Raw genomic sequence first — 23,124 nt, 5'->3', positions numbered from 1 at the left:
GTCATGTCGTCTGAGGGGCTCTGTAGATTTCCCCCCTCAAACGCACATATCGAAATCTGGGCTGCATCCTAATCTGCGTTCTTTGTGATCTTGAATGACTCGTCTGACGGCGTCTTTTAACAGTTCTTATTGTTACGTCTGAAGTGCTGCATAAGTATTTGCATAAAGGGGAATTCCCTCAATTTTTCAAAATTGCTGAATCATTCCATCTTTCATAGTGTTTCATCTTTCATGAAAAGCTTCATTGTAGAGAATCAGATTTCTTTACAGTGGTGGTGATAGGAACCAGGGGTCGCAATGACTACAACACAAGAATAGCCATTTTATTTACTATCCAAAACTATCCTTGCAAATGCACTGGGTTTTGCGAGAGAATGCAAAGTTACTGCATCAGGACAAAAAATGATTATGATAGAATGCAAAATTATTGCAAGAGAATGCAAAATTATTGCAAGAGAACAAAAAATTATTATGAGAGAATGCAAAAATATTGTGAGAGAATGCAAAATTATTGCAAGAGGACACAAAATTATTATAAAAGACTGCAAAAATATTGTGAGAGAATGCAAAATTATTGCAAGAGGACAAAAAATTATTATAAGAGACTGCAAAATATTGTGAGAGAATGCAAAATTATTGCAAGAGAACAAAAATTTTTTATGAGAGAATGCAAAAATATTGCAAGAGAACACAAAATTTGTATGAGAGAATGGAAAAATATTGTGAGAGAATGAAAAATTATTGCAAGAGAAACAAAATTATTGTGAGAGAATGAAAATTATTGCAAGAGGACACAACATTATTGCGAGAGAATGCAAAATTATTCTGAGAGAACATAAAAATTATTGCAAGAGAATGCAACATTATTGTAAGAGGACACAAAATTATTGCGAGAGAATGCAAAATTATTGCGTGGCAATGCAATTTCATTACATTTTTTTTTTTTTTACCACAGAGGCTCCGTAAATTGAAAAATTAGCACAGATCTCGTGGAAAATCATCATTTCTGCTCGCAAAGTTAAATTTGAACTTTTGAGTTTGCTCTAATTCCGACTTTAATTTTGAAGGCCCGTCTGAAAGCACTGGAAGTGTTACGTAAGTGAGGCGTGACGTCACTCCCTCCGTCTTTCCCACGTTCGCCTTTCTGAGCTCAGGCTGAGGCGCTGCTGGCTCACCGACACGAAGACTGACAGTAAGACGCCCGTTTATCTTCTGTTTGGGTTTTATGGGTTTGTTTATCTGACGCCCTGAAGGCGCAGCGGTGGCATTAGATGTGAATATAATACGCGGAATGTGTGACAGTTCGAGGCTGAATCAGCTTTATTATTCGCCAGCTTCATGTTGGAATTTTCCCGTTCCACCTTAAATGGTGCAGTAGTTACTGTTATTGCCTCAGGAGCCGCAGTGTAACTGATGCAGCATTTAAGGTGGAACGGAAAAATTCCAACATGAAGCCACTTTTTTCTCTTTTCTTTCCTTTTTTTCTTTATTTAAATCTGTAGTGAATCCATGCCATCACCTTCTCAGACTGTTAGACTTATAGAGTATAAATGGTTAAAGAAATGGAAATATCACCATACAGTGTTTTGATGATAACGTTTGTCATATTCTGTGCAGCAGGGTTTTTTTTGCTTGAAGACCCCTATTGTTTGTTAAAGGGTCATAGATGTGAAATTGTTCATTTGCAGAGAAACTTAACGACTCAGATTTCTTTACAGTGGTGGTGATAGGAACCAGAGGTCACCAAGTCTACAACACAAATATAGCCATTTTATTTACTATCCAAAACCACCAGTGAACCTACATGAGTCTTCTGAGTTGATGGTAAAATAGTGGAAAATCTGAAAAAATCTTTGAGAAGCAATGGATTGAAATACAAATGCAAGGACAACTGTTGCTAGTATACTCTAGCTAAGCTTCCTTGCCGCAGCGCAAATACACAAATTGGAGCCGCCAAACAAATTTTCTGGTCTTAATCCAGTCAGTTTTTGTGTTTGTTATGTCTATATGTGTTCTCCAGCGTGTCGAGGTGAATGGGCACTGGATAACGTGATTATGGCACAATGGCAGAAGACGTTCTCCAAAACTCGCCGCTGTCCTTAAAACTGGCTGCCCTGCGCGTGTTGGACCTGCCTCTGTCCGTCTTTTCCTCTCTTCCACGGGTAAGCAGGCTTGGACAAGTGTATAAAATGCACAGTACTCTAGTGCACATGTGTCAGGCTCCAGTCCTTGCGGGCCAAAACACTGCAGACTTCAGCACCCTGCCTCATTAAACACGCCTGATTGAGCTCATCAGCTAATTAGCAAGGGCTTCATTAACTGAATTCAGAGTGTTAGACGAGGGTAAACACTAATCTCTGCAGTACTTTGCCCTGGAAGGTCCCCAGTTTGACATGAAGCAGCAGGTGAAGCAGGTGTTTCAGACTAGGGATGAGTATTCCGACTAATTGTGATATTCCAGTATCCATGGAAGTTCATAAACAGATATCCAGTTAACCAAAGGGAAGCAAAAAGCAACAATGAAATGAAGAAAAAATAAAATTAGCGTAGATGTAGGTTTACTTTTTAAAAGAAATAGTTTTATTATTATTAAAAAATATAGGGAAATAGGTAGGTTTAGTGTCTGAGTAACAGCGCCTGCCCCTTCAGATGAGCTAATGAGCTAACACCAGCTGGTACAATGTTGGATGCTGATGAGTAGGGCTGAACGTTTTGGAGACGATATCTAATTTTGATTTTTTTTTTCTGACTAATATTGTGTTTTAAACTGTGTTATTGTGTTTATACTGTGTTTTAAATTGCAGTTATTTTCTATAAATTAAGGTTCAGGCCTGTTTTTGGCTAAAAAATTACGATTTGTAAATTGCATGATTTTGATATAAAAGTAATTTTTTTTGCTGTGTGTGTGTTTGTTAAACATATATACATATATATATGTGTGTGTGTGTGTGTGTGTGTGTGTATATATCCCTATATATATCCCTATACGTGTATATACGCATATTTTATTTTTTACTATATTACTGTATTATACTAAACTACTAAGCTGCTACTCTTTTAAACAGGCTTGCTGTTGTCTGAATCTGCATATTGGTCTGATCAATGCACTGCTGCTGTAGATTGTAATGTTATGTGGATTATGTAACTGACTAAAGTGTTATTGATTTGGAACAACAGGCCTGTGGCCTAGATTAGTTCCCTCTGTACCTCATTGACCTTCATTCATTGTTTTTGCATCACTGAGGTTCCTTCACCGTTTTGTGACCTATGGTAGGTACAATACAGGAGCTTGTTCTGATGTCATTCTTCTTTGATGTTGAAACAGAGGCACTAGAACGTTCCCTCCAGACACAGGCGGATTGAACGGTCACTGTTTGGCCTGGCGTGCTACGTGCCGTCCACTCACTCTCTCTTGTTGCTAAGTAGTGCTATAAATGGCAGTGTGTTGCTCGCCAACTGTTGATCACATCTACAGGCTTATGTCACAGGCGATGGCAGTAAAACTAAGAAGACCACAGGATTCAAAATATATTGCTAATAAGGCGAATATGTGATCATAAACGCTCAATGGCCACTTTATTAGAAACCCTTACCTTGTCATGTGACTTACTGGCCACCTTATGAACTCCAGCTACCTTAGAAGTCTGCTGGGTAGGTTTTACATTTACAGATTGTAGCCCATCGGTTGCTGCTGTTGCTGCTGTAGTTGGGCTGCACAATATATTATTAGTTAATCATTATCGTGAAATTGGCTGATATTGCAGAAGTTTGTAATATGATAATGAGCAATTTAACCAATCGCAGTGTTTGTTACTGTGTGATAAGATATGAGGCATTCTTACAAAAGGAATCTGATGTAAGTAAATTATTTTGGACAAATGAAATCTGAATTCCTTTGTTTTTTCAAATCGATGCATAATTTAGTTGTTAAGGTTTGAAGTTTTATATAGATGAATAAATAAAATAAAAAAAATATATACGTATAATATATATATTACAAATATATATATTTGTATGTATGTGTATCTCTGTCTCTCTCTCTCTCTCTTTCTCTCTCTCTCTCTCTCTCTATATATATACATATATATATATATATATACATATATATACATATATGTATATATGTATATATGTATGTATGTGTGTGTGTGTGTGTGTGTGTGTGTGTATATGTATAAATATGTATCAGAGTGGACCTCCAGTCAAGACTGGCTGTGGTCAGAAAGAACTACAGGATGGCTAACGCAAATCGTGCCTTAACCAATGAGACACAGTGCCTTACTGTACACCAGCAGGGTGGAGCCACCAGAGAGGGGCTTCTGATAAAGTGGTTGAAGATAAATATAGTTTGTCCAGATTAACAGTAAAGTGGGTCTGGCCTGCTCACTCCCTGTGTGAATTGCTTATTGGAGGCCTTATAGACGTTTGGCCAGTGATAGTGCTTTGGTCAGCGAAGGTCATGTTGTCCATAGTGATGTGATATTGAGTTTGGCAGTTCTATTGGGAGAGTTCTTGTTGGAATTAATGAATGGAGAACAGAAAGGAAATGATCACAAGCTTTTTTACAGGGAACGTGCAGAAGAATGGCTGTACAGCACTGTGCAAAAATCAGAGACCACGTTTCATTTATTTGATTTCCAGTAAAACCTGCCATTAAGTACAAGCTTAGCTTTCAGTGGGGTTGAGGTCTGGACTCTGGGGTGGTCAGTCCATTCTTCAGCTTCTTTGTTTGATGTGTCCGTCTCCTTTTCTCAGTGAGGTTCTTCTTGACAGCTACACATCCTTTCAGACCCATAGGGCTGAGTCGTCTTCTCACAGTGGAAGGATGGACAGAAACACCTGTGGAGCTTGATTTTCTCCTCTCTCTGATGGGACAACTGGCTATTTTGGATGTGCTTGGCATTTCCGTGTTTTATAATAAGCAGCATGTAAACAGTGCTGTGCAAAAATGTTTTAGCCAAGTCAAGATCTTGTAAAACGCTAAAATACATAAAATATTAGAATGTAAACAAACAAACACTGATATCAGTCAGTCAATCAGTCAGTCAAACTTTATATTCACTCAGAAATACATAATGTGACCCTCATTTTCAGTGCAGCCAAGCAGTTACAGCATAAAGGGATTAAAAAAGAAATAGATTTGAATTTAATCAGGTTAAACTAAAAATAAAAGAACAAATTGAATGTAAAATAAAAACAAAAATAATATTTTTATTTTAAGAATAAAACAAAATCAAGCAAGATGAGTAATAATATTAAAATATAATATAGAATAATATAATGAAAATGACAGTAAGATAAATCAGAAATAAGAAACCATTGTATAGAATTTCAACAAAATATGATAAACAAGGCAAGCTGAAATTTGAAACAGTCAAGTAAAAGGATTGTAAAAAGTAACCAAAACGAATAAGTAAATACAGTAATAGAATTAAGATCAAATTAAGATTTTAATTAGCGAAATAAAAAAAAATACAAAATAATTGAGGGGAAAAATAAACAAAAAGGAGAAAGGAAAAGTTAAACTCAGCTAAAACAATCATAGTTTAAATTATAGTTTATAGAAAGTTTAAAACAGCCGAGTGACAGCGATCCGAGTTTTAGAGACTGTTGTAGTGAGTTCCAGCTCACTGATCTGTTGCAGCTAAAAGTAGATTTTATAATAAAAAATTAGCAGAAATTTGCAAATAACAGGTTTGGTACCTTTTCCCCTTGAAGCAGCTCCAGTCATTGCCTGCATTTCCATCAGCAGCACACCTGAGTTAATTTAATGAAGGCTTAACTGAAGCAGGTATTGAATGGTGGTGATAAATATTGGCCTTATGATTTGTATTAATGTTTATTGATTGTTCTAAAGTGAGTGATTTTCAGAAAATATAAGCACTTACTGCCCAGATAAATAGCTCTACATCGAATTTTACTGGTGGCCTAAGACTGTGCAGTACTGTAACTGTATTATAATGAGCCAATTATAGAACTACTATTCTAATATACATATACAGAGTGTAGTAGCATTAAAAATAGCATTTAAAATGTGTTTTTGGGGAACCGTACAAAGAAACAAATGAGCTCTACAACGCTATGAGGCTATGGCTATGGTTAGACTTGGAAAGTTACTGCATGTAGATACTTGTAGGTACTTAAAAGTAAACTTTAACACCTGCCACGCCCTCCTGCTAGCAAAAAATAAACCTCCAAAATCACAACCCCTTTATAATCTTAAAAAGGACCAAAAAAAAAACCCAAGTGGGTGCATCTGAAGCATACACTCCGCCCACTTCTCTCTGATTGGATGCACCCAGTTTTGACAGCAAACAAGATGCTCGGGAGAGGCAGAGCGGCACAACCGTGATGGGCTTAAAATACACTCGTACAGTTTTGAGTTAACCCCCTTTAACCACATGAATGCTGTTACTGTGTTTCCTATCACTGTATGAAAGATGCACAAGGCTTCCTTTATTGTTGGAAGCACCATGTTTTTTCTGCGCGAGTGTGTGAGCTCATTCAGAGCACCAGTCAGATCAGTAATCGCTCATTATTGATTTGAATAATCAGCGTAATGATAAAAACCCTACTGATTTTGTGGCCTTCTACTCCTAATCATTTGTTTTCCTGTTCAATGTATTTTGTGACACAAGCTGAATAAAAAGCTTCGGCTTTCTTTCATATCAGATGCAATAACAGCTCCGAGAAATTGCATTATTAGCAGCGAACAGTGGCTAAAACAGCAGAAATAGACCTGTTTTGTCTCAGGACATACATATGAACACATGACCTCACGTTCTGAAGTTTGTGTTTGTGTGTGAGAGATCGATCTTTCAGGGATAACTGGACCTGACGTCCGTGATCAAATCACAACTGACCAATCATCGCTATCCCAGCTGGACAAGCTCCTGTCATTCGATCGCCTGTCTCTCCCTCCCTCTATCTCTCTCCCGCTCTCTCACTCTCTCTCCCTCTGTCACTCTGCTGTGGGTTCGCTGAGAGCCGGACGGCTGATTGGAGTCCTGAGCTTGACCCAGGACTCATGTCTCTCTCCTCTCCTGACCAGGTAAGCCTCAGCGCCGGCACCAAGAAGCTGGTGGCCGCCACAGCCTTCGGCGCCGTCTCGCTCGCCCTCCTCGCCCGACACTTCAGGAGGAGGAAAGGGAGGAAGAGAAGCCAGTCGCCGCGGGAACAGGAGGCGTTCGATTTCCTCTCAGGGCTTCCCCAACCGAAAGGTAAATCACGGCACTCGACTCGAGATCAGGCAACTTGCTACGTATCTATCTGCAGATGGACTCTTTCAAGCAGTCCTGGCTTTTCAATGTTGATGAGGCAACATTAGCGTTAGTAAATTATTACTATACTTTAGGCCTATATTTACTATTATATTTACTTGTATTTTAACTTTACTTGTATTTGAACAAGTTTATAAATAGAAAAATAGCCTGAAATTAAAAAGAACAACTAGATGAGTAAAAAATAAGACAATACAGTGCAGCTCTACTTTAAATGCAATGAAAAATAGGTTTGTAAAGAGATGTTTGACAAAAAAGAACTATTTTTGCATGTTGAGTGTTTTAAAGCAATGAATAACTTTAAAATAAATCAATACTGCTCCTTATTCTAACAGCAAAAAACAGATTCAGTAGAATTTACACTGTCTAATCAACCACACAGCACTCAGACATTAACACCATACAAGCTTATTATTAGTTATCAGACAGACAGATAGACAGATGAATGGATAGATGGACAGAGATAGACGGACAGACAGATAGACGGATAGATGGACAGATAGATAGACGGACTGAGAGATAGACGGACAGACAGATAGACAGATGAATGGATAGATGGACAGATAGACGGACAAATAGATAGACTGACTGATAGATAGATGGACAGATAGATGGACGGACAGAGAGATAGATGGACAAATATAGATAGACGGACAGATAGATGAATGGATAAATGGACAGAGATAGACGGACAGACAGATAGACAGATGAATGGATAGATAGACAGATAGACGGACAAATAGATAGATAGACTGACTGATAGATAGATGGGCAGATAGATAGACGGACGGACAGAGAGATAGACGGACAAATATAGATAGACGGGCAGATAGATGAATGGATAGACGGACAGGCAGATAGACAGACAGATGAATAGACAGACAGACAGATGGATAGACAGACAGATGGATAGACAGACAGACAGATGGATAGACAGACACAACTTTACTGATCCTAGAGAAGAATTGCAGTGTTACAGTAGCAAGACATATAATTGCACATTAACTTGCATAAATTAGGCAGAAATTAAAAGACATTAGTTAAAATACGAGAGAACAGGAATTAAAGCATATCTATTTGCATATTTACATAGCATAGAAAACAGATTTGTTATATTTACATATTAATCTGAAGACTTCATCTTTGAAAATGAGTTATTCTGTAATTATAATGAAACTAATATGTACGTTATGAGACTGAGGGTCCACATAAGGACCCTTACAGTGTAGTGTCTCTCCGAAGGCCTGCTCTCTGACTCTCTGTCGTTGATTATGTTGTATAGACCATATTGGCTGGGTGGATAGTATTCCTGCTGTTATATGGAAATGATGAGGCTGTCGATGGTGAAATGACCGCTCTCTTGTCTTCCTGCAGATGTTGCTGGCAGCCGCCAGAACCTAAGTTTGTCTCTGACCTCGAAGAACGGCTTCTCCTGCCATGTGGTGCCTAATGGCAGCTTGTACAGCAAGCTCTCCGGCTCCCTGCAGAGTTTGGCCTCGGTAAACCCGCTTAGCTGGGCAGTCGCTATTACAGTGATGTTTTTACAAGGCTTCTGGACTTTTTAAAGGGATAGTTCACCGAACAAAACTCCAAAATATTCCCCTCCCCATACCTGTAGTTAATTGGCCGAGAGGCCAGTATAGGTAACAAATAATAGAAGCTTATACCCACCAATTAGCATCATGCAAACTGCCTGCCTTAATCTTCACAGTTAGCTCAGACCGTGTTTAGTTTGTAAGTAATATGGCTTATGTGTGTTTTGACACTGTATGTCTTATTGTTACCCATAAAATTAGACAAAATGACCTTAAAAACCATCAGCTTTGATTCTTTCATAGCTACATTTGCCTACAAAATCTTAAGGTGAGACACTACAGGTGAACAGGGTTATTTATTAAAACAGTAGATATCACACTATGTGACCAAAAGTATGTGGACATACTCTTAATTATAGAACAGGTTGTACTAATGAGCTCAGTGACTTTAAATGTGGCATTGCCATAGGATGCCACCTTTGCCACAAGTCAGTTTAAGAATTTCTACACTGCTAGATCTGCCCCAGACAACTGTAAGTGCTGTTATTGTTAAATGGAAGCATCAAGGAGCAACAACAGCTCAGCCACGAGACAGTAGACCACGCAAACTCACAGAGTGGGACCACCGAGTGCTGAAGCACATATCCTTTGTTGCACGAGGCCAGTGAAGGCTAATGTGTTTAGATAATTATATGCTTCCAACTTTGTGGCAGCAGTTCGGGGAAGACCCTTTCCTGTTCCAGCATGAACTCCAGTGGCCTGGACAGAGCCCTGACCTCACCCCTACTGACCACTTTTCGGATGAATTAGAAGGCATTCCCGGGAGAGTGGAGGCTGTTATGGCTGCTAAGAAGGGCAACTCCATGTTAAGGCCCATGGTTTTAGAAAGGGACATCCAACAAGCTTATATAGGTTGTATAATTAGGTGCCCTTAGATGACCATATATGTAAAATACATATTTAAAGAGCCAAAAATATAGCTTTTGGATGAGGTTAGAATTGTCACTGTTGTCTGACATGATTGTGCTTTGAGTGGGCGAAGCTAAGCCTTCATTAAAGTTGCTAACATTAAAAAAAATACAATTAGACGTAAGAAGACGTGAAGTGAGTTCTTTTTTGTTTTCGAATCAAAGGGTAAAATTGTGTAAATTAGATTTTTCACTGTACCAGTGGTTTAAATTCATCTGTTGGTAAATGTTGTGAAGGTAGCCGTGTTGGGTATTTAGTAACACTTGGCACAAATCTGTCAGTACTTCCGAATCTTTTTTTAGTGCTGATCTGTATTAGCATCACTGAGTATACTCTGCTTTCTCTCAGGTGAAGAGCATGAACTCTTGCAGCAGCTGCACGTGTCCTAATGGCTCCAGCTGCTGGGACAGAGCAGACGAAAGCGAGCTCCGTAACGTCATCCCCGTCACCACCCCCGAAAACCTCTACCTGATGGGTGAGGGTCAGCACGTTATGTTGTTTGTGAAGCTAGACTGTATGAATGGTTAACCAAAGCGGTTTGATGTGAAACGGTTAATTGTAGAGAAACTTATAGACTCAGATTTCTTTACAGTGGTGGTGATAGGAACCAGGGGTCACCATGACTACAACTACGACATTTTATTTACTATGCAAAACCACCAGTGAACCTACACGAGTCTTCTGAGTCTTTATGTGTAATGTTGATGATGGTAAATCAATGTTTTCATCATGTACTACTTTGCCTTATTACCCCCTCCGTGTGCCACTCTGCCATAATGAATTTAATAATAGACTATATTTTTTAAGCCATAACCTTCTCAGAACTATCACAAAACAATGTTTCAGGCATCAGGCTGTGTATTTTTAACCATTTCATGTAATAATTTTCATTAAACTCTGCATTAAACTCTCAAAATATCTGATTCCTGTCACCAAAAACAAATTTATGTCGATAATTTTTTATTACTAACGTGTTGACTAGTTCTTCCAGCCCTAATATACATTTCTGGTGGTGTTCCTCCAGGTATGGAGCTGTTTGAAGAGGCTCTACGGCGCTGGGAGCAGGCCCTAACGTTCCGCAGCCGGCTAGCCGAGGACGAGGCCAGCTGTGCCTCGGTGAAGCTGGGGGCTGGAGACGCCATCGCGGAGGAAAGTGTGGAGGTACAGGACCTTGTTATAAATTGGCACAACTGACCTCCTCACTGGAATCATCCTCATGGGGAAAAAATGTGACCACATGATGGTTTGCTGTCAATTCACTTTGGCTAGAACCGTATATAGAGATGATCGATGGCGTGTGGGCAAGCACTGGCCTCTGCTGCAGGGTTATTGATGTTATTGAGCTGTTGCTTTTGGACAAAGAATGGTTTTGTTGCATAATTGACCGCTTCACTGCACCGACAGCTTCAGTGTTGCGCCTTCCAGACACTGATGGAGGTTAAAGTCAGCCAAAGACATGGATTAACTGCAGTTCACTTTCACCCAAAACCAGCGTCCTTTCTTTTAAGCTGCTGCTCGCTTTTAAATAGTAATCGTCCTCCGGTGAGCTGGCCTTGGCGAAGCCTGTAGACGGCTTATTGAAGATTAGAGCGTGCATGTGTCTTGCTGGCAGTCACGGTTCAAGTTCAAGTTCTTTGGCATTTACAGTGGAATTTAGGCATGGAGCTCCCTGAAACGTGCATAAGAGACTAAAGATTAAATGTATGATAATTATAACAGAACGATGATAATTAAATAAATGATCGGCACATCGTCCAGATAGACGTGAGGAGAAACACACATACACAAGAACTGCCCAATAGTAAGCTTTACACATTCAAAATTAACAGTGCTGATAGAATCTGTTACATTTTCTTTTTAGTACTTCTGCAAATGCTATGACATAACTGTTACATTATGATGTGTTCGTTATTTTATGATTATAAATTGGAAAAAAGTTCATGAAATATAAAAAATAGGTGATGTTCTTTTGCTCTTTCAGCTATCCATGGTTGCTTGGCAACAATAGCATACTCGAAAGGATATAAATTTCTTCATGGAATAATTGTTCATTAATTGAATTATTTATTGAAAATTTGCCTATTTTATCATATTTTATATTGTCTGCTGTTTTATGAAAGCAGTAAGCCGTGTGAGGTTGTGTGTTACAGTAATTATTACGAGCAAAAGGATTTTACTTGCCTAACAACACCCCATACTGTGATTAAAATCACTGTAATGCACGGCTTCAAGTGGCTTATTACTTAATTAAACATGAAATTTGAACAGGGATGCACAAATGTCTACATATGAATATCAACTTTTGTTCATTAATTTGAATTATTTATTGAAAATTTGCGTATTTTATCATATTTTATATTGTCTGCTGTTTTATGATGCAGTAAGCTGTGTGAGGTCATGTTACAGTAATTATTACGAGTAAAGGGTTTTCCTTGCCTAACGACACCTATGACACGGCTATGATTAAAATCACTGTAATGCACGCCCTCAAGTGGCTTATTACTTAATTAAACATGGAATTTGAACAGGGATGCACAAACGTCTGCATATGAATATCATCACTTCCACCACCTTCAATTATCCACATTTGGAGCTGAATAAGTGACGTGAGTCCTCTGCTTTATCAGGACATAATCAGTGCAGAATTCATCCACAAGCTGGAGTCCCTGCTGCAGAGGGCCTATCGCCTCCAGGAGGAGTTTGAGGGAGCGCTGAGCGTGTCCGACCACTCTTCACATGCCGGTAACGGTAAGTCAGTAAGGCCTGGACCATATCTACGAAGAATTAAAGCCATATTTCCTTGTTGAAAAAATCGGATTGTTGTGTATGTCTCTGTCAGTTGGTCTGCTCACTAAAGCTCCGTTGTACGGTTCTCACGACTCCAGTCTAAATAAAGCAGCTGGATTCAGTCCAAAGTCATCTGGTTACAGAAGGTTAAACTTCTTGTAAAGTTCACCCCACACGTGTGCACGTTGTTGTGTAGCGTCACTATCAGAACCACATGCAGTCCAGCACGTCCGTCTACGCTGACCTACTGTTTGTTCTGCTACTTCATCACAACATACTGTATTTTCTATATTGACGTGTGAGCACAGTTATGTACATTTCTCCACACCTAAAAAATAGTTCTTCAAGGGTTCTTTAGCAAAGAAAATGGTTCTTTATAGAACTATGAAAACTCAAAAGAACGCTTTGCATGATTAATGGGTTCTCTGCATCATGAAAGGGTTCTTCAGATTGATGGAGAATGTGCTGTACACTCCTAAAAAATATTGTTCTTAAAGGGTTCTTTAGTGAAGAAAATGGTTCTGCATAGCACCATGAACACTCAGAGAACCCTTTGCATGATTATTGGGTTCTCATCATCATGAAAGGGTTCTTCAGATTGGTGGAGAATGTGCTGTACATGTTTAAAAAAGATGGTTCTTCAAGGGTTCTTTAGTAAAGAAAATGTTTCTATATAGAACCATGAACTTTCAAAGAACCCTATGCATGATTAAGGGGTTCTTTGCATCGTGAAAGGGTTCTTTAGATTGATGGAGAATACACTGTACGCTCTTAAAAAATATGTTTTTTTTTCAAGAGTTCTTTAGTAATGAAAATGGTTCCATATAGAACCGTGAACTTTCAAAGAACTCTTTGCACAATTAAAGAGTTTTTGCATCATCAACTCGTTCTTCAGATTGATGGAGAATGTGCTGTACACTCTTGAAAAGGATGGTTCTTCAAGGGTTCTTTAGTAAAGAAAATGTTTTTTTATAGAACCACAGACACTCAAAGAACCCTTTGCATGATTAGTGGGTTCTTTGCATCATGAAAGCGTTCCTTTTTGAAAAGGGTTCTATATAGCACCAAAAAAGGTTCTTCTACTGTTATGATGTCAAGCTTGTAATAATAGAAGAACCCTTTTTGGTGCTGTATAGAACGCTTTTCAAAAAAAAAAACTTCTATGACTGAACTTTGGAGGTGTGGCTGCAGATTTCTTTGAGAAACTGAAAGTGAGTCTCCTGAAAGGAATGAAATAAAGGCTAAGACTGGACACACTGAACACTGAAAAATCTGATATTATATTTAGTCATTGAGGCTTTTGTGCAATTACATAATTTTGTATCATATTTTTTCTTTTTTTCTCCCAACACTGGAAAATATATACATTTATTATATTATTATTAATAATAAATTCATGAATAATGCATGTTTTGACTGGAAATTCAATAGAACCGTACTGAACCATACTTTTTAAACCATACTGTACATTTTCATAGATTTTATGAGTGGCAGTAGGACTTTATTTAACTCTTGCTTATTGTGTAAAGTTATAATGATCAGACTCAGAATTGCTCACTGAATTCTGTTGTACCTGCACACTGACTGTCCACAGAGGCAGAATTTGTTGGTTGTTTCTGGCTCTGTCCTGTCTTGGCATGAGGTCACTACGCTGCCACACGTGAGACGGCGCTAATTGACTAAGCTTTCTTCTCTGTCTGGCAGATAAACACACAGACGTCTCGGCGAGGGAGGATTTAGACGACTCGTGTTTGAGGGACTCTGTTAGCATCGCCTCCACCGACTCCTTTGTGTCTGCTGCCGAGGTGAGGAGGCCTGCTAACGTGGGCTAAACTGTCACACTGTTTCTATGGTAACGTGGTCTGGCACTGCTCTCAAATACCTAAAAAATCGAGCTCCTCGTCTCTTTGTTTTAAAGGAATAGATGATGTACCTCAAATATAGTCAACGAGACAAGATTAGCTTTGAGTACTTTGCCTTATGCTTACAGAATCAAAACCAGCATGTGTGATAAATGTATTCAGATTACTTTACAGTGGTGGTGATAGGAACCAGGAGTCACCATGTCTACAACACAAATATAGCCATTTTATTTACTATCCGAAACCATCAGTGAACCTCCACGCGTCTTCTGAATTTTTATGCATTAATTGGTGAAATAATGGTAAACCTGTTCGTCTCCTTGCTTATATGATGTAGGGACCAAGTTATTTAATATTTTTTCTGTTTTAAGTGTCTAAAATAGGGCTGGACAATATGGCTGAAAATTGTATTACAGTATATTTTCCCATATTGTATGATATTGATAATTATTGATATTTATTTGTAGTTCCTATTGAATATAACCATAAGTATATTGCAAAAATAAACATATCGCTGTTGGCAGAAGAAAACCTTGTATCTCCATTTTTTTTTCAGTTTTTGACATAATTTGAAAATACCTGTTGTTCTTTACATTGCATGTGAATTTCATGATGAATGGACCAAAAGAAACAATTCAAAATGACTTGGAAAAAAGTCTGGTTCTATTGACTTACATTAAAAGTAAAGTAGGTTTTTTCGTTCTCCTGTAAATTTATCATTTTGGAGATACGAGGTTTAGTTCTGACAACAGCGATATATTCAATAAGTATATACAGAACTATGTACACACAAGAAAATTAAATTTTATATCATATGTCAAATAAATAGCTGGCTAACTCTGCTTACTGTCCTGCCAGCTTGCGCTGTTGTGAGAGAATAGCTAGACATCTTCACTCCACATCTAGCAAGTCAAAGATGCATATCGCCACCTAGTGCACCGAAGTAGAATCTGTTTCAGTCTTTTGCTGCTAATGCTGGACTGAGGAACAAAAATATGCATTATAAGTGTTAATATGTTTGCTTTAGATCATTATCGTTCTCATTTCTTTACACCTAATCTGGGATTTTTAGAAGCAGCTGCTGTAGATGTGACCATTCTCCCTCTCTTTCAGCTGTCTGAACACAGGGAGATGAGGAGTGCCTTTGGCCTCGGCTCGCTCTGCCATTACCCCTTCTACGAAGAGGCCCTGCAGATGGCCGAGGATGGCAAGATCTCCTGTAGAGTCCTCCGGTGAGACAATAACAGGGTCTCATAAAATGACATAAATCAAACATGCATACATTGAGGTAGAATCCATCACTATTAGCAATACTATACCAGTATTGGTTCTATATCATTATTGTATTGATCCAGCTTTGCTTTCAAATATAACCTGTTTACTTGCCTGATGTTTTTGTTTTTGTTTGTTTGTTTGTTTTTTTAATAAAAATGTCAACGTGTCATTTCTCCCATACAGAACGGAGATGCTGGAATGTCTTGGGGACACGGATTTCCTCGCAAAGCTGCACTGCATACGCCAGGCCTGCCAGGTACAGCAGCATTTTCTCCAATCCTGAATGTTGTTACAGTTGGTCTTTTTTCATTAATCCGCTAAAAGCCTGAAAACAATTCCAGGTATGCCTTTTCAGAGGCGCTCTGTCTCAAATAACGCTGACCAACGTTTCTTTCTTCAGGTCATTCTGCGCGAAAAAGCAACTAGAATGTTTCTGGCTGATACAGGAAAGAAGATCTTGTCCTCAATAATTGTCAAAGCCAGGAAGGTGAGTGTTTCTCTCTCGAGATCAGCATTCCTCACACCTGCCTGGCTCGTTTGGCAGTTTCTTCCAACAAGTAGAAGTGACAGTTTCTCTCTGATACTGTTCGACTGAGTTCAGCTGTGGAAATTGTTCAAGCAGCTGTACTTTAAGGATTCAGATGCTTCACCAAAAAGTTGAACTTAAGACAAATATAAATAGTGAAATTGAGTCCTGTGTATGAATTTATTTTCAAAATTTTAAAAAACTCTTTTTTAATTTCCCTACACAAGTAATTTCAGCAAGTGGCGTGTCATAAAGCTACTTTATAAAGTGGGCAAAGCTGCATTACAAACAGTAGCTACATTTCCATACACATGTTTCTACAGTACTGTGGAGTCCACTCTTCATTTATTTACTTTCCAGTACAAATTGCCATTAACCATTTTTTCAGGGAATATTTCTGAGGAGATTAGATAGACGATAATCCACTTAAAAAAAGGAAAGTCAAAGTCAAAGGATAATAAGAAGTTTCCAGAACTATGGCTCAAAAACTGATCAAAAGATACTGAGAGTGTGATGCTCCTAGCAACCACCTGCAAGCCCTGGTAGACCACCAAAACTGGATGTTAAATAATGGATTGGTCATCTCAGACTTTTCCACACTAAGAATAAGTGTGATCAGTTATGATGTCGGTGCATTTGCTGAATAAAAATGTAAATCTGAATAAAGTGTTGTGTTTTTTGGGTCAAGGAATAGCTTCATTTTAGCAGTTAGCCTTGTCTTCAGGTCGCAAAAAAGAAAAAATGGAGGTGCCGTTTTCTTTTACCCGGTTTTGTTATTACATGACTGTGATGTCGATTTGATCAAGACTACTGTTAGTCTGGGTTTGGTGAGTTGTAGAACATAATTTGCTCCAGAATCATTACTAGCAGACTTGTAAAAACTGCAGACATTGCAGATTTATACTGGATCTCATTTGTAATTACTCACAGCGCAGTACCTCCTCAGGTAAAACAAATACAGCTTGAATAGACTCTAAAACATAAGCAGCTTTGCATTGCATTGCATAGCTTACTGCGTAGTCCCACGTGTTACTTTACCACTATATCTGATTTAACACTACATGTGATGTCTAACACTATTCTAAACTGTGACAGTTGGTAAAAATAAGGATAAACCACTGTAAATACACTGGTACTATAAATCCAGTGTATATTAGAAGTGTGAATGCCATCAGTCTGTATCCAAAGTATGGGAGATTTTACTCGTGCTACAGCTGATGTGGCTTTTCGTGCTTGGCAGAGCCCTAAAAGGTTTGAGGAGGTTTTCGAGGACATGATTTGCTTCCTGGAGCAGACGGATCATTGGGAGAACACGGAGGCGGAACTGGCCACGAGAGGGGTGAGGGAGATTTTCTCACGTTCTCACATGTGTCGACCAGCCAGTGCCAAAGTACAGGCCAGGGTAGTGAGTGCAAGGCTTTCAGTCCAGTCTTAATGAGCTTTATTCCTCACTGCCTTGTTTATTTAGAGAGGTAATGTGATTAGAAAATAGCTGACCGCAGGTGTTTACCCCCATTTAAAGGAGAACTTGAGTGAAAAATCAGCATAGTTTACCCCAAATGAGAGTCAGCCAGTCAGCCAAGACCTATTTTGCAGTCAGCATGCCTAAATCATCACGCATTTCCTCAGACGAGTCAAAATATCTCAAACAGACAGATATGTAATGTATGTAATCATCAAAAATTAATTTAAAGGAGAACTTTAATCAAAAGTCAACATAATTTACCCCTAAATTTGAGTTAGTCAGCCAAAAACCAGTTTGGCGTCTAAAGTTAAGTTCATTTAACTTTATTATAAAAGGGACAGTTGATTTATTCACCTATATATTGTTTACAAATATTATTATTCTGTATTATTATTCTGTATAATTCAAGTATTATTTTCTGTATTTTTAAACCAATAGGTGAAGCATTTAAACTTCTATGACATCGTGCTGGACTTTATCCTGATGGATTCCTTTGAGGATCTGGAGAATCCCCCCATTTCCATCCAGAATGTCGTTAATAACCGCTGGCTCAACAGCTCCTTCAAAGAGACTGTAAGTCAGAGAAATCTCAGCGTGTCCAGCTTGAACTGCACTGAACTGAAGTACTCAACTCATTGCTGTTTTTACCCCCGTAGGCTGTTGCATCAAGCTGCTGGTCTGTTCTGAAGCAGAAGAGACAACATATGAAGGTACCATTGGTGATTACTGTCTTTAGGCCTGTTCACACCTCATTAACCACACAAACCTGGGGGTTCTGGGTTCAAAAAAAGGAACCCACTCATTTAAATTTGAATCTGGTTTAAATGGCCAGGCAAAAACAGAAACACCTGATAAGTCACAGACCTTTCTGTGACTGATCACAGAATAAAGTTCTGTGACTTTTAGCTTTACTCAAATCATTTGATCAGTTTCAGCATGTGGAACCAGAGCTTTGTGCTTTCTATCCCTGTATAAAATATGCACACTTCACCTTGGGTTTCACCTTGACTGCAGATAATAACAAATACCTGATTGATTCTAAAGATTGATGACTTGGTGATCATTAACTAAAGAGAGATTAGAAATAAATCCTAACTTTGTCAAACCACCTTGGGAGCCACATTATTTTATGTCCATTTTAACATCTTGGCTGTAAATATGTCTCAGTATGTGCTGATGTTCTAGTATAGACTAAAAAATATAAACAAAAACACAGACTTACTTTGCTCTGCTTTTAGCTGTAGCTCAGGTTTAGCTGCTTTTCTTGCATCTCTGGCAGGAAACATTTTCGCAAAGGTAGAATATTTTGTTGTATGTTGCACTGCATTTGCCCGCTCACCATAACCAAATCCATGAATGTCACTAACTCCTGTCTGTTTTTCAGGTGCAGGATGGTTTCATCGCTCATTTCTACGCAGTGTGTGAACACATAAGCCCTGTGTTGGCGTGGGGCTTCCTCGGCCCTAAAAGCTCCCTGCACGATTTCTGCTGTTTCTTTAAGGTAACGTTTTTAATTTCTGTCTTTAAATGATAGTTCAGCAAAATTTACATTTACCCAATTTTCCCCTTCCTCTAAAATCTTGATGACTACCCAGAACATGTTTTGCTTTTATAATGTTGCTCTGGAACTCAAACCGTGTTATCTCAAATAGACTTGCTTCTGTGGTCTGTGCTCTGATACTGAATGTGATCTATAAACATGGACAAATGTGCAAGCTTCAAGATGGCTGCTACTACCAAACATATGCATCATTCAAAATGTAGCATGTCATTCATGTAAATTGTGTAGATGTGATGGGTTGAAATACAGCACAGCATTTATTTTAGTTTTTATCAGCCAATCAGGTCTGATATATTATTACCAAAAATTGGGTCACGATTTGTAAGTGGTGAAGTTTGTTTCATTTTCTCACATTTAAATTTCTTTCTTTAATAGCTTTCGAAAGGTAGATGAAAAGGTTAATATGTGAAAATTCAATTCAGAAAAAATCAATGTTTTCAACCAAGAAGATCAGCTTCCACTTTGTTTCCGTCTGAAATTTATGTAGCTGATGCCGTATCATAACCGCTGTATGAGCTTAGGGACCGTATACAAATTACATTGCAAGTTTCAGTCATAGGGGTCCAAGCACACACGCTGTTTTGGCGCTAACAGAGCACAACTGATAGGCAGCGGGGTCTCTATTCATAACAGATGTAGGCATCTCAAAGAAAGATGTCTGCCAAAGTTTGTACACATTGACAAATTTTTAACAAATAACTCAAGATTCAATTTTTCCATGTTATTTGTATGTGAATAGCTACTGAAATAAATAATTCCACTGTAGTTACTAGTAACGATGCTGCTGGATCTCACTGCTGGGAACTGGTTTTCTGAACCTTTTTACCTTTTTAGCAACATACTTATGACCATTTTTATAAATAACATATGTCAAACAGCATTAGAAACTTTTCACATGTCGCTCAGCTTAGACTGTGATCCCACTGCCTTAGGTCTGTATCTGTCCCCATTAAAAATGTAGGTATGGATGGAATTAAAATATCCATAATATCTATCTGAAGTGCTATCACAGCATTATTCCAAATGGCAATCAAAGGTGGAAGGCAGTTTTATAAAGGTTGCTGATACAGGTGTTCATTTGCACAAACTGAGCTTATAATGTCCATAGAAAAGCATTGACCAATAGAATGGGATGCTCTGGACCTTTTCACTGAGATGATTCTCTGGAGTGATGGAGCTCCAGTACCGTTGGGATGAGTTGGAATAATCCAGAACTAATCATGCAACATCAGTAACTGACCTCACTAATGCTCCTGTGACTGAATGCAATCAAATCCTCAGCAATGTTCCAACATCTAGTGTAAAGCCTTCCTGGAAGAGTAGAGGCAGTAACTGCAACAAAGGGGGGGGGGGGTAAACTTCCTCTGAATCCCCTTGATTTTGGAGGAAAGATTGAATAATGCAGATGTCTACAAACTTTTGGACATCTATTGTATCTTGGCTGATTGACTACATTTGGGTTAAAACAGGGAAAATTATGTACTTCCGATTCCAGTTTCCACCATTGCTGATGTGCACCTTTATAGGGTCAGTTTAGCAGGAACATAATAACATGATGTGTTCTGATCTTGCAGGACCAGGTGCTGTTCTTCCTGAAGGACATCTTCGACCTGGAAAAGGTGCGTTACTCCAGTGTGGAAACCCTGGCCGAGGATATTCTCCACCTGCTGCACCGGCGCTCCGAGCTGCTGCTGGCCTACCTGGGTGCAGATTCCCTCCGCCACATCAGCGGCTGCGTCGGAACACCGCTGCACCTGGTGCCCAGCGCCCTGCTGGAGACCCGGGTCCAGTGAGCCGCCCATCTGTGCACACTTGCGCTGATCCGCCTTCAGTCTTGCTTGTGACAGAGTTGTATTGGTCCTTCATGCAGATTCCCTCACTTGTGTCCGTCCATGTAAAGTTCACAGAGGGGTTCCGCTGTACTGAGCAAGAAGGTCCTTGTATTCTGGGCGTCGTTTTTTTTGAGTGTTGAAGTAAACGATAGAGGTTTGATGTAACAGAGCAATAGGTGGGATGATTATGCTCTATTTGACTGAACAGTTGACACTTAAAATGTACATGAATTATTTATTCATTGTGACTGTTTTAAGTTAATGTTTGCCATGCTAATGTTGGCACCATAAATGGTCTCAGAAATGCTACAGAATGACTGAGAATTGAATTTGATACTGAAACGAGAATCTTGACAAAGGACCCTACTTTTGGCTGCAACTGTCAAAGGTTATTTTTTTAATTTCTCTTGAATGACACATTTTTGGTGGTCCCAGATCTCTATTTTTTAAACATCAGCATTAAAATTGTGGAAAATCAAATAGCTAAACATGATGGAAGGTCGCTATCGCTGTCGTATCTCCTAAAACTGCACAAGAGAAGGAAAAAAAACCCTCTTATCATTAAATGGGGGTTAATAAAACCAGAATTTTTCCATGTAATTTTGTAACATTTCTGTTCATTCATTGGGGAGTGTTATTTTCAAACTACGTCAAAATTGAAAAATGGACAATGAAGATTTTGTCCCGACAGCCCCGCTATGCATTTGAGCCCTTTCTTGCTTGAAAACATTGATTGTTGAATTCCGAATTGAATTTTCACATATTAACCTTTTCGTCTACCAATCGAAAGCTATTAAAGAAAGAAATTTAACCACGAATGAACCAGAAGATGCAGTGCATCGTCTCCCTTACTGCGGATTCTAATGTTGTATAGCAGTGGAACTCATCCATTTGTTACCCATGGACATTAGCATCCAGCTAGCATTATTGCAAGTTTGAACAGGACTGTCGTTAATGTCCCGTATTGGTCATTTGGTTGCTGTATGAGTCTGTTGGCGTGTGTGTGGTGGCCAAATGTCCAAGTAACTGGGACTGTATTGTCTTTCAATTGAGAATTTTTGAACTGTCCAGTTAAGCTATGTACACAACAGGGCTGCTTAGCTGCCTGTCTGAGTGTTAGCTTCATGCTAAAACTGAATATGAATATTTGTACTGTCAAATGATCAAAAAACAGTTTTCTGTATGACTGTAAAAGTCTTCAACGGTTGTGTCATAATGTGAGCTGCCACAATGTATGAAAACATGAGCAAATAAAAGGCTTGTGGAAAAGATGGGGTTTAGCCCCAGGCTATGCTAAGGCAATACACTGCATACATGGCATGTAGCTGTTGACTGGTGGAAACTGCGTTTTTTTTCTTTGAGTAAGAACCAGATAACTGAGGGAAAAAGCTGTCTGTTGGGGATCTGTGGTTTAGCCTATGAGCAGACTAGCTGTAGCTTAGCCTAGCTTAGCTTAGCTTTGTTGACCCTTTGTTGACTTTGTTACCACAAAAGGATTTTTAATGTTTTGTGGCTCTTAACATGTCCCCAAGCCTACCACAGTGACTTATCTAGGGCATGTGGACAATCAAACAAGTAAGACAAGGTAGAACAGAAAGAAAAAACATGTTACTGGGCCAGTTTTTTTTTTTTAAGAAATACCACTTCTTTCTAGAGCGCCCCAGAGGGTTGTGGCTGATAGTGGCAATTATGGGGGCCAAGAACTTTTGCACACATGCTGACCAAGATAAGAAGATCTTTCATGTGAGAAATGAGAAATACTTATATAAAGGGCATTTTTATATGTTGCGCAATGTTATTACTGGATCTCAAGGAACGAAAACCAGGCACTCTTTCATGTATTTAATACTAAGTACATTAAGTGCAAGTAATTAATTTTTAACATTCACATAAACTTCAAAAACTGAACAATATGTCAAATCTTTGCCTTTATTACAACTGGAGTTTTTCAAATAAATCTACAGGGACATTTTTCCACGCCTCCTTTCAGACCCATAGCACTGAGTTGTCTTCTCAAAGTGGAGTTTTCTCC

General features: G+C 38.8%; 1 protein-coding gene across 1 annotated transcript; it reads left to right on the top strand.

Moving 5' to 3' along the window:
• Positions 1–1,090: 1,090 nt before the first annotated feature.
• miga1 (mitoguardin 1) lies at positions 1,091–22,356 on the top strand. Its single transcript, XM_036596930.1, has 16 exons — positions 1,091–1,192; positions 2,021–2,162; positions 7,052–7,220; positions 8,655–8,779; positions 10,133–10,259; positions 10,809–10,945; positions 12,412–12,532; positions 14,276–14,376; positions 15,547–15,665; positions 15,892–15,964; positions 16,109–16,195; positions 17,475–17,573; positions 18,138–18,272; positions 18,356–18,409; positions 19,084–19,200; positions 20,835–22,356. The coding sequence occupies exons 2-16, from the start codon at positions 2,064–2,066 to the stop codon at positions 21,051–21,053; spliced, it is 1,782 nt and encodes a 593-aa protein (XP_036452823.1). The 5' UTR covers positions 1,091–1,192; positions 2,021–2,063; the 3' UTR covers positions 21,054–22,356.
• The last annotated feature ends 768 nt before the right edge of the window (positions 22,357–23,124 follow it).

The sequence above is a fragment of the Colossoma macropomum genome, unplaced genomic scaffold, assembly GCF_904425465.1.
Source record: "Colossoma macropomum unplaced genomic scaffold, Colossoma_macropomum, whole genome shotgun sequence".
Lineage (NCBI taxonomy): Eukaryota > Metazoa > Chordata > Actinopteri > Characiformes > Serrasalmidae > Colossoma > Colossoma macropomum.
This window is presented reverse-complemented; position numbering and strand designations above follow the sequence as displayed.

Excerpts from the sequence above, each read along its gene's own strand:
- miga1 (XM_036596930.1), top strand. The coding sequence starts at position 2,064 with ATGGCAGAAGACGTTCTCCAAAACTCGCCGCTGTCCTTAAAACTGGCT. Across the intron at positions 12,533-14,275 it reads CTCTTCACATGCCGGTAACG|ATAAACACACAGACGTCTCG; the intron begins GTAAGTCAGTAA and ends TCTGTCTGGCAG. Across the intron at positions 15,965-16,108 it reads GCATACGCCAGGCCTGCCAG|GTCATTCTGCGCGAAAAAGC; the intron begins GTACAGCAGCAT and ends TTCTTTCTTCAG.